Here is an 11,833-nt window from a genome sequence, read left to right as displayed (position 1 = left end):
CATCGTGGCTCATCTCCAGAGGACTTGTCCTAATTTTATGTCATACTTCCAAGGCCCGGACCAAAGTCCTCTACATACGTTTTCACTTTACTTTTCGCGCATGAATGACTTTCGTATCGTGTCTGGAGAAGCGTGAATCGTTTGGGCATGGTCACGCTGCTTTTCTTTTTATTTTATTGACAAGATTATTTTTTCTTTTTTTGTACATAGATTGCTCCTACTTTACACCAGGGGAGAGTGGACTTAAAGAGATGGAAAGAAATCCGATAAATCACCACTGATGCGTCACCACAATAGATTTGGTTGCCACGGTCACATTACTGATTACTCTTGGTGCGACTTCTTGTACAGTCGTATGCGTGATTTATGGGGCTTGGCTTCTTAAACTAGGTCTAGTTTCCGTTCTAAAATATATGAGCCAAAAGTAACAGCCTAAACTCCGCCTAATCATATGGATATGTGATTGCAAAAAGCTTGGAAGACCCTCCGCAATTGATGCCTACTCACTCCCAAAATGGTCAAATGGATCCGAAGAGAGACTCCTGCGGCAGTGCAGCCCTTGAAATTTGGCGCTTCATCATCGCCGTTCCCTCCGCATTTTATCTATCAAGGCAGGAAAAGGAAAACTAGTGTGTGTGTGTGTGTGTCAAATCCTCTTTCAAAATCAAAACTTGCATCCTCCTCATCCTGCATCATACATTGATATGTAAAGAAAGAAAAAAAAAAAAAGAAAAAGGGAAAAGTGTTCTTTATACTACCAATTTTGATTCTTACGCAACCAAAAGATGAGAAATTCGTCTATTCAATCCAATTTAAGATGAGAATTTTATAATCAGGGCGGAGAAAGCAGAAGAGGTTAGAGGCGACGAGATGATTAATCCAAGGCGCAATTAGACGCATGCAAAAACAGAAAAAAGTGTATTGGTCGGACCCACAAAGCATTGACCATTTACCGATGGGGGCACTTTTGGGTTCTACACTCCCCGGCTGAGGATTCTTGCTCTGACTGACAGCATCGTCGCAAATTAAAACAGTAGTAGTAAAATACAAAGGCGTCAGCCATGCTCCTCTACCATCAGATTACTTCAAAAAAAAAAAAAAACGATCTGCTGCCGAGAGACTATGCACACAAGGATTTCGTCCTCAACAGCACCATGAGATATTCATCAATGGCGAATAAAAAAAGCACTTGAGTCTGACATGTCATAATGCTCTAATTTGCCCGCCATAGCCATAGTACTTCAAAAGCCCTTCATTTTGCCTCCAATCCTCTTTAACCTTCACTTGAACCTGTTTCATTTGGAATTCGTCTTGAGCAATTTTTCAAACTAAACAAAATAATAATAATACTACTCATAATAATAATAATGGCTGATCATATGTTCCTCTGTAACTCAGTACCATGTTACACCTACATGACCATTTTGAAACAGTGCTGTAGGCTTTCTTTTCGTTTCAACTTACTTGTATGAAAGCTAAAAGATATGGGACTTTCTTCTTCATCACTGACATTCTAGCACTGCTGAGTACTATCAAGAAGGATGCTGTTATGTTGTTACCTCTAGAAAAACTTTCTTCTGCAAGAAATCTTCTATGTCTAGCCGAGCAGCTGTTGCAAGCAGCTTCAAAGCTTTCCCTTCCTAGAATGGTTGAGAACGGATGAGATAAAACATCAAAATCTTTTCAATCTGTTCCATCCTATGACAAATCGTGTGAAATTCTCTAAATTCTAGCTGAAATACAAAAGCATATTTTACCTTTCCAATGAGGATAATTTTCTGTGAGTTTTTTTCCACAACAACTTCAACTTGAATGAAATCTTTTGCATTTGGTCTTGTTTTGTAACTAATAACATTAACCTGTAGAATTTAGCAAAGCATTGGCCATAAATATTTTTTGGAAACCAAGCGTTTCCTAAAACCAAAGGAAGAGACCATAAAAAGAAACCAAGATAGGTAAAGAGGTTTTCTAGTAAATTAATCTGGTTTTCAACAGTATTTCATCACCTGGCATGCATAAGGGACTTCATTTCGGTATTGAAGAAAGATCTTTTCTCTAACAATTTCAGCTAGAAAAAATCTTTCAGGGTGCTCACTAGCAATGTCCTGAAAACCATGGGAGGAAAGTTATTGAACGGCGCAAAATTTTGTCGTTTTGAGAACAAATCCTAAAGAGATAGGAGATGTATACAGCTCACTCTCCAGAGATAGCTATTACAAAAACAGTAATTTTGAAGTTTTGCATATGCAGTGCCAATTCTTCCAACTAATATTATCAAATAAGATCCTTGACAAAGCCCCGGAATATCAATAAAACATTCATACCCTCCAAATTGTAGCATTACGCATCTAAAATAATGTGCTAATTTAACTTGTGAAAGGACATGAAGAAACTTGACAACTGTTTATGAGCATTCTCTTCTAAGAGAAGCTTTTCTTTATGCCTTGAAAGACACTTATATGCTCTCTTGAGAACTTTATTTACATAAAAGCTGAGAGATGTAAAAGTTGAATTATTCAACAGAAGTCGAAATCAAGTTGAAGTTCATCTCATCTTCAAGATTTGCCTCAGTGACAGATTCATAAAATCAAATTCAAAGTCCAATCACACCATCAATAGTTTTTTTCGCATATAACAGCTAGAGCAGGAGATTTGACAGCAAGGGTAGGAGAAGAACATCACCATCCACACAAGCTCTCCTAGACACAGATGCTCAAGTCACTCTTATGAAGCACTACCAATATAGGCAGTAATTAAGGTCATTTAACGCAAAAATATGGTGTTGATATCAAAAGGTATGATCTAATTCAACCAATAGTTCTTCTCCCATTTTTGCTTTTATATCCACTTTTAATTTTCTAATTATCTTGAACAAGAAAAACGGATTAAAGGATCAAAAGTGTTCCCAATTTCCTTCCATAATACTAGCAGCTTATGACAACAGATTTTGCACTTACATGAATTGGAAGATCAAATTTCAAAAACTTAAAAAAAAGTAGACTTTAAAGAGATAAAAAAGATAGAAGAAAGCATCTAACTAATGCCCTAAAGAGAGTAAGAGAACAGATCATGCAAACCTTAGGGTAAAAAGCTGGACCGAGAGGAAGTTTTGATAAAATCCAATCCTTGACATCATCCACTCCATGACCATACTTGGCACTAACTGGAATGACCTCATCAACATCAGTAAATTTCTCATACCACTGCAAGTTAGCCAACATACATTTCAGAGATATAATGGTAAGACAAAAGGTTTTCCTTTAAAGGTTCCCGGCCACTATAAAGACTTGCAATAGCATTCCAAGATCATAATATTGCTTTGTTTGACAAGAAAAAGCAGTCAAAAAGATCATTTAAATTTGTTTGCCACAATTTTAAGATAAGGGTCATTTGACTTCAGTATGGACTACAACTCTAGTATCAACTATCAATCATCCGAAAAAACCTTGGCACATAATTATCAAAAGTTATACCAAAGATGGATGCGATGCAGCTCATGGAATCCAACACATGTGAAACAAAATACTTGTCTTTTAAAGCAAATGCTGATTGATATATTGCTCACTCTTCCTCACCTTGTTAAGTAAGCCAAAGCATGAAAATCACCAAAAGGATTACAATGCAGATGATAAGAAATTCTGACCTCAAGTTTCTTTGCTATTTCACCAGGTTTGATCAGATCCTTCTTGTTCATAACTAACAAAGTGGGTATTTTATCTTTCAGCTCTCCCACACCCTCGTCTAAAATTTCATCAATCTGCAAGCAGAGAAGGAAATTGTCAAAAACGGAAAAACAACTTATCAAGTAATTTGAAATATAAAGAGTACCTTTTGGGGCGCCTTACATGCATCAACAACCACCAGCACACAGTCTGCGTTTATGGCAGCACTGCGCACATTGTTCATCATCATTGAGTCTAACTTATGCATTTTTTTTTCAATCACACCAGGCGTGTCATAAAGTATCATCTGTTAGTGGAGGTATAATCTTGATTAGCAACATATAATTTTTCCCCTAGCACATGCACAGGAAACAAAAAATTATAACAACATTCTAAAACATATATATTTATCAGATGGTCCATGTTGACTAGAGCATGAAAATTGGCCAGATATACAGAAGAATATCCTCTGTTCGGGTTTATACCCAAGAGAGATATTCAAAGTACATCCCAAAACCTTGTCTGTCCAGGTAAGATATGATGGATATGGTATAAATACCAGGATAGAACCATACTACCAAAAGAACAGAAAGTTTATAGTGAAATTGGGAAGTTCATATTGGAAGAAATCATCCTAAAACAACAATATCATCGTGGCATTCATTCAATGAGATTTACATCTGCAAAGCTCCACCACATGGTATGAAGTTTGACTAAAGCAGAAATTCATCCACATACGTAATGAAATTCATCAAACAGAACCACAGGCATTATTCAGCTATATCGATTTCCCCCAATTTTCAGCCCATAAAGTTCAAAGTTTGAAAACAGGCCAGCAATGCAGATTATCACTCCAACAGGCCTAGTTAAAATGCAGAAATCTAAGATAATACACCAAATAGGAAACCAAAAGCGAACAACGATCATCCTAAACATTACAAGCTTTTGAAACCTGATAGTCTTCGCCAGAACATATACCAAGAATTCGATGACGCGTGGTTTGAGGCTTATCCGTAACAATGGACAGCTTCTGCCCAACCATTTGATTCGAAAGAGTACTTTTTCCTACATTTGGCTTCCCCACCACTGCCACATATCCTGTATAAGCATGTAATCCGTCATTTCAATCATCAGCTCAAGCAGAAAACTTTTTACATGTTCAAATCACCGAAGGAATACGCTACTAATATGCGAGAATCAGATACAACCATTCACTAAGGGCCTTTGTCCTTGTCCTAGAATAGATTATGACATTGTCATTAAACTTTCCCCTCCATGTTCCTAATTTTCTACATCTTTTTTGGGGGTGATGTATAAGTATAAAGCAACAGTCATGAAGCTATGCCAGTTGAAATGTGAGCTTACCACTACGATGGCCAGTGGTATCGCTAGCAAAATCAAGCTCCTCCGTCTCATAATCGTCGAGCCAAGCCGTATTCCGGTCAGGCTTTTCACTCAAGGATAGGAAAGTTGATGACTCATTGTCTTCTTCCTCTCCTTCTTCGTCGCCTAATAAAGAAACCGACCTCGTCCTTGCTGCTTCATGACTATAGTCATCTTCTTCCTCAACTTCGTCTTGTTCTTCTTCCTCTTGTGCTTCTTCACTTTCAGTTACTATGTCCCGATATGAAAGCTGGTCCTTCTGTAACATGGGTCCATCTCTATTTCCAATTTTGTTACTGGGTTTTCTTGGTTTGGCTGGCTTAAAAGATTTTGGGATTGAACTTCCTCTAGGATGATGGAGGGAGAGAAGATTGTACTGGGTTTTGTTCGAAAGAGAAGGATAATTGTTTTGTTGTAACGAGGCAATGGGCTTTATCAGAGTAAGAGAAAGCTCCACCATTTTCAATTTCGCCTACTACAGGGAAGAAGAAGAGGGAGGACCAGAGGAGGAAGCTGGGCCGTTGCCTTGCTGACGCTATATTCGTCACCGTCGCCCGTGCTTCTCTGTATCCGTTTTCCTTTCCTTTATCCGTAGCGCTCAAAAGTACGTTTTTGACTGTTCTAGTGTCGTACAAAATTTGCAAGATTTTAAAGCAAAATAGTTGAAGTTGATCACTCACAAAAATTTCAATAACTGCAATTAAATGTCATTAACTTCTTATATTCTCCTAATATTTTTCTTAATAACCAAACGTGCAGGAAAACTTATTTTTATTTTCCTCTATGTTACTTTCTTTTATTTCACTTTCCCATACAACTTTCTTTCTATTCAAACAGAGTTAGGTTTTTCAGTTTGTTTTTCCAAGTCTAAAATGCATAATTTCTTTTAAAATATTCCAAATCCAAAAATTAATTTGGCCAAGCACCATTTAAATGTAGGCTTTCCAAGTCTAAAATGCATAATTTCTTTTAAAATATTCCAAATCCAAAAATCAATTTAGCCAAGCACCATATCAATGTAGACTTTGTCACAAAAACACAGACTACTGCCATATATCTCAGGACGGGTTGATTCCAAGTAAAACCTGCTTCTCACGCCAGTGTTTCTGTTTGTTACCGTTCTTGACCGAAGCCCCTGCTCTAGTGATGCACTGTTTAGCCCGGAAGCCACCAGAGGATGATGCCATGTTTTATGTTTAGCAATTAGGATGGAACAACAAATTTCCATCTTTAGTACTACCAATCAATGTGTTTATCCCTCTTTCACAGCAAATATACAACGGAAGAATTCCAAAAAGGAAGATAGTTGCAGGAAAAGGGGGAAAATTGACCTTCAGGCTGGCTGTTCTTCCAAGTAATCACAAAGCATAATTTTCACCATATTCTAAAACCACATTCAATTTCCTATAAAGCTGAAACACACACCCTGAAATAGCTACACCCATTCTGTAATCCTGGCAGGTGAATAACAAATATGTTGGAAAATCTTTATCAAAAGCAACTACTAAGTTGTTTGCATTAAGATCCATAACAACGTTATGTAGTTACACAGGCACTCACGGAAAACCTTTCATAAGGCGAACACCCGCCTCAAAAGCATTGATTCCAACTGCCAAAGAACAAGTGTAGCAGGGAAAACAGAAGGAAACATTTAAGACTCGGATCAATGAGTACGCAAGTATTTCCATCCAACCTGATGGCCCCCTGCTGTACAAAATGTATAATTCTTGAACATATTCTCATAGTTATAATAGCAAGACAGAGGAATAAATATCACATCAAAGCATTTTAAGTGCAATGCAAATGAACGAAAAAGAGATTATCTTGCCCTGCTGTATTGCAGACTTCAAAATTTGTAATGACTTGTATTATTTTTTTCATATTCAACCATTTCATATTGCAAGCTAAAACCATAGCTGAGCATAAAGATTATTTTGGAGGACCTATACATCTCCTGCTAAAGAGAATGATATGTGAAACTAAAGGACAAAGATGTTGCTATTCACAAAATGACATATGTGACCTCTCTTGCTCAACATGTCATGCATAAACATAGGGATTGAAACTCATTTCTCTGATGTATGATCACCCTCAGGAGAAGGCAAGAGATTTGTAGAAGACCCTTTTCCAGTTGGGAAGCAAGACCATGCTAAAACAGCAGCACCAACTGTTATAGCAGCAGCAACTGATCCCCAAATCCACCTCTGCCTTTTCTTCCTTCTTTGCCTAAGACGCCTTGATATCTCTAAACAAAGGCAAACAACAGAGAGAGTTTATAACTATGTGTCTGAAAAGAGAATCAGAGGAAGTTGTCAAAGTATCCATCATCGGCAATCTTGACAGGAGTAAAGCAAGGGGTATGGTGATTATAATCAAATGGAAAAACCCAAAAAGCTGGCCTCCTTGGGAACCAGTTTTGATACCCAGAAGCTCCTTAAACCAAGTCTAAGAATTTGAGCTCTTTCTCTGCCTAGTGGTTTTGCAGCTCTAGAGGGGAAAATACAAAAGGAAGAACAAACAACGTAGATAGTATTAATTTGGATTGTATTAATCTAGGATGCAGCACAGTTGAACATAACAAAGTAGCTAGTATCTTGTTCTTTGCTGTTTATGGTGTAAAAATTTTACTCTTCAATTGGAACTCAAATTATCACCACAACCAACGTGTGCAGTACAATTTAGCAAATGTGCAGTACAATTTAGCAAACGATGATCAAACAATAAATATACCCGGAGCTTATCCAGGGTTGCAATCCCTTGTCCAGTAAATCAAACATGAACATTTATTGCTGACCTAAAGAAACTCAGTGCTCATTTAGTCAACAAAACACCAGCCATGTCAATCATAAACCCAGTGCTAAATGCTAACCTGGGTCAAAATACTAGGCATGGACATACAATCAAAAGCAGAGCTAATCACCAAAACAAACGGGAATATGATATACTACATTTTCTTCATTACAGACAACTATTCCTATCTCCTCATCCTTCCAAGTATCCAAAATTCCTGTAAACATGATTCCTTATTAAACTTGATGAAAGACTACCTTTAAACAAATATCTCAATGACATGTTTTTCATAATTAAGAAAAGGAACAGGTATGCACATTGGAAACCAGGTCTAATTCAAAATTTAGAAGGCAATTAAACAGTGGGGAGAGGAATTAGGAATCGACTTGACAATGGTTAGATGTTCCATTAATTTTCTTTTTTCATCTTTTTTTTTTTCAAACCCCATTTGTCTTTTCTCTTCTTCCGGTGATGCCTTGGTTCATTACAACCGGGAGGAACCTAAAAAAGTAAGCGAAACTGGAAAATCACACAAGTCACATATGAAAGCATATTATCACAAGCATAATCTCTAAAGCTCAAAGGAGAGATGAAGAAATGAATACTACAAAGTAGACAACTAGCCCAATAGTTAAGGTGATTAGGCAACTGATAGTTACAAAAACCGACCAAAAAGGAAATCTCACCTATTGTTTCCTGATTCCTGTGAGACATCTCCCTATTAACAGCTTCATAATAGTGTAGCCTGTCCAACAACCGAGCAATCTCAAAGTTTTTCAACTCCATTAGAGCCTCCATCTCCATCTCAACCTCAGCCTTGGCAGTTCCTCTCCCAATAGAATTTGACACAAATCGAGCAAGGTCAAACTGTAGGGACAGCTCTCGAATAGGATTTATATCCTCCGAAGCGGCAACAAGATCTACAGGTAGAGTCAAACCTATGACAGATAATTCTTCTCGAATCTTCTGCCACTGGGCTCTGGTGTTTCTCAATGATTCTTCTGCTTGCTTGCGCCTCTCTAACTCCGTCAACACACTCAATTGTAATTCACGCAATTCAGCTTCAAAGTCAGGTACAGAAGGCTGTGGGCCAGTCTCAGAAGATAGTTCTGAAGAAGGAGATGCATGTAAGGCACTAATGGACCCAATTAACAGCACGACAATAATTCCACAAATGAATTTATACAGCTGAAAATCAATCAGCTAAGCAGCAGTTCATAACTGTCCATGTTCTTTTCGTTTCCATAGAATTTTCAGATCTGAAATTTGATCCTCAAAGACACTTGAACATTTTTTTCCCCAAAACAAAACCAAAAAAAAAAAAGAAAAGAAAAGAGCTTCATACACTGTTGTAATAACAAGAACCACGTGAAATCCAAGCTCAATTACATATAAAAGAAGTCAGTATAGCAGAGTGCAAAGAAATTCGGAGGGAAAACATCCAATACCTTCCCAAGCATCATAAAATTCTGCCAATGGAGTTGCAACATTCAGAGATCGCTCTACCACACTATTAGTCTCACTTTCAGCGTTGCTCTTGACACTCATTGATTCTTGGGGATCGAAGAAATCATCACCCTCACCATCTCGTTGGAAACTGAATATGGCAGAGTTAGATATACTATTTTCCACCACTGAATGATTAGCCAAATCATTAATTCCAAGTTCCCTGTTAGAAATACCATTGACACTCTTTTCCTCCACAGGGCTATGGACAGTTGATGCACCATCATATACCTCCGGAGATTCAATGACCTTGTCTGGAAGAGTATTATTGTCATGTGTAGAACTAGCAACCTCCCTCTCTGCATGTTTTACCTCGTCATCCAACTTTTTCTCATCTAAAGCTTGATGGCGTGTGCCAACATCATCCTGAGAGAAGCTCTTTAGAAGTCGTGGACCACGCCGCTTGTGATTGATGATATAAGGTGATGGTGGGAATGAAGAAGGAGAATCAGGAAGCGGGGTTGGTTCGGGAGTAGCATAAAGTGCTGGAGATATCTGAGCCCAGTGACGTTTCCCATCTATGGTCACGTTTGATGTATCATTTCTCGTGTCCAACTTCCCAGTGGGAATACTTACTGCCTTTTCGAGCTTACTTCTGGGAGCAGTAACTCCCTTATCAAAAGTGGAAATCGAGGTACTGTTCCTCCCTTCCACTTTCACATCAGGACCATTCTTCCCTCCTGCCATAGTTTCTGGAGCCCCTGTTTCTATTAATCTATCCAAAGCTATAGCTGTAAACGCGGGCATGATTATACAACATCAACAACCTGCCCAACCAGTAGTAAATATTCCCTCAATCACCATAAAACCTCAAGCGATAATTCACGAGCAGCAATTCAGGTGAAAAGGCTGAGAATAAAAAAAATCCCACATTAAACTAAACTCAAAAACGCCTAATCTGCATAGACATGCCTTCTTCCAAATTCCAATAAGACATAACCAAACCAATCGATTTTAAGAGGAAAAAATGGACTTTCATCGTTAACTAACCCCTCTGAACCCCAAGGATTGCTTAATGTTTAATCATGCAAACTGGCATAACTGAACACCGTGTCTAATAATAGAACACATGCTAATCAAAAGTAGAGCTGCTATATCAAAAAAAGACAAAGAAAAGGAGTAAAACAAGGTCGGATAATCAGCGAACCGGACCAAGTAAATAATTCAAACGTCCATTTGGAAAATATACCGTTTGTCAGCTAGTGAAAGCTACAGAAAACAGAATAAAAGCTAAAAACAAGTCCGACAATACAAAATCCACTCCACAGACAGATAAAACCACGTACGCTCGAATTCAGCTGAGTCGGGGGGAGAGGGAGAGCAATAGATTACCAGAAGGAGCAGAAGAAACCCTAAAGCGAGGAGGAGATTTGAAGGCAGGAAGCAAAAGGCATGGGGAGACAGCTGTAACGAACTCTGGTCATTCGAATAAATTATTGTGACAATGAACCGATATGGTATTGTTGATGATCATAGTTTAATTTAATTAATTGTCAGAATTCATTGGAGTCTTAACGGAAGGGCAGGGAAGAGAAAGGGTGGTGAATGAGAAAGCACGGTTCTTCCAGAATAGTACTAATAGCTAACATTATTAATTATTGAAAGATCATTGTGATGACGGATCATGACCTCTTCTCTGGTTCTCCCCTTAGCCTTTGGGAACAGGATACTAGAAAACGAAAGTCCCCCCACTTTGCCCTACCACAAAATCTCTTTTTCTTCCTCCCAGTCCAGGGCGGCTCCTCCTCCTGCTATTTGGGAAATCGTTTTGGGGGCCGGGGGGGGGGGGGGTGATGGTGATTGGTGTTTGAACTTTGAACGACAAAGTGATCGACAGCGACCATTTATCGTATTTATGAGCGAGAGTTTTATATCTAATTTGTTGGGCGCAGCTCATCGGACCGCCTCCCACCTCAAATCAAAATCCATGATAAATCAAGTCAACTAGTACTAGGATCTTTTTAGAGATAAAAGAATGCATATAAATTAGGGATAATATCAGAAACCTCTGAGTTAATATCACTTGGCTCTATGAGGTTTTAAAAATATCAATTACCTCCCTTATTTTTGTTATTTGTGTAACAAAATTTTTAAAAATTTTAAACTACCCTTCTGATTAATTAACGAGTCGAATAAACTTGAATTATTTGTTATTCAAGTAGCTCGTTTTGGGTTCGATAAGAAAGGTTATATATGTCATTTAACAAGTCAAAAAAATAGAAACTGAAAATTACAGGTTTTTACTATGATCAATTTGCATGAGCTCGAGTCACATATCCTATTAACGAGCCGAATTCAAGCACATTTCAAGACTCGTCCGATTAGTCGAGTGAGCTCGAGTCTGACTCAAGTTAAGCACGAAACGAGTTCGACAGTCAAATATTCGGCTCGACTAATAGCACTGATGAAGAGGGTAGGGCAGCTATCTGGCATAAGATTTTAGGCTAATTCCTTAGAATATTTGTATTTAAAAAAAACAACCGCCAAATACA

The 11,833-nt window shown here is 38.1% G+C and overlaps 2 protein-coding genes across 5 annotated transcripts; both read right to left on the bottom strand.

Moving 5' to 3' along the window:
* Window positions 1-871: 871 nt before the first annotated feature.
* On the bottom strand, window positions 872-5,642 carry LOC113778610 (GTPase ERA-like, chloroplastic). Its single transcript, XM_027324068.1, has 9 exons — window positions 5,028-5,642; window positions 4,615-4,760; window positions 3,829-3,969; window positions 3,644-3,757; window positions 3,078-3,203; window positions 2,007-2,105; window positions 1,758-1,859; window positions 1,560-1,640; window positions 872-1,290 (listed from the first exon to the last, which is right to left on the bottom strand). The coding sequence occupies exons 1-9, from the start codon at window positions 5,503-5,505 to the stop codon at window positions 1,204-1,206; spliced, it is 1,374 nt and encodes a 457-aa protein (XP_027179869.1). The 5' UTR covers window positions 5,506-5,642; the 3' UTR covers window positions 872-1,203.
* A 1,207-nt stretch (window positions 5,643-6,849) lies between these two features.
* On the bottom strand, window positions 6,850-11,107 carry LOC113778609. 4 transcript variants are annotated; one of them, XM_027324066.1, is made up of 4 exons: window positions 10,628-11,107; window positions 9,284-10,108; window positions 8,522-8,944; window positions 6,850-7,290 (listed from the first exon to the last, which is right to left on the bottom strand). In XM_027324066.1, exons 2-4 carry the CDS (start codon window positions 10,086-10,088, stop codon window positions 7,112-7,114), a joined length of 1,407 nt encoding a protein of 468 aa, XP_027179867.1. In that variant the 5' UTR covers window positions 10,089-10,108; window positions 10,628-11,107; the 3' UTR covers window positions 6,850-7,111. The 4 variants fall into 4 exon arrangements, with proteins under 4 accessions (XP_027179867.1, XP_027179864.1, XP_027179865.1 ...); XM_027324063.1 differs by having other exon boundaries at window positions 9,284-10,190; window positions 10,674-11,107; XM_027324064.1 differs by having other exon boundaries at window positions 10,674-11,107.
* Window positions 11,108-11,833: the final 726 nt, after the last annotated feature.

The sequence above is a fragment of the Coffea eugenioides genome, chromosome 7 (assembly GCF_003713205.1).
Source record: "Coffea eugenioides isolate CCC68of chromosome 7, Ceug_1.0, whole genome shotgun sequence".
In the NCBI taxonomy this organism is placed as follows: Eukaryota; Viridiplantae; Streptophyta; class Magnoliopsida; order Gentianales; family Rubiaceae; genus Coffea; species Coffea eugenioides.
The sequence above is the reverse complement of the archived record's forward strand: the minus strand, read 5'-3'. Positions and strand labels throughout refer to the sequence as shown.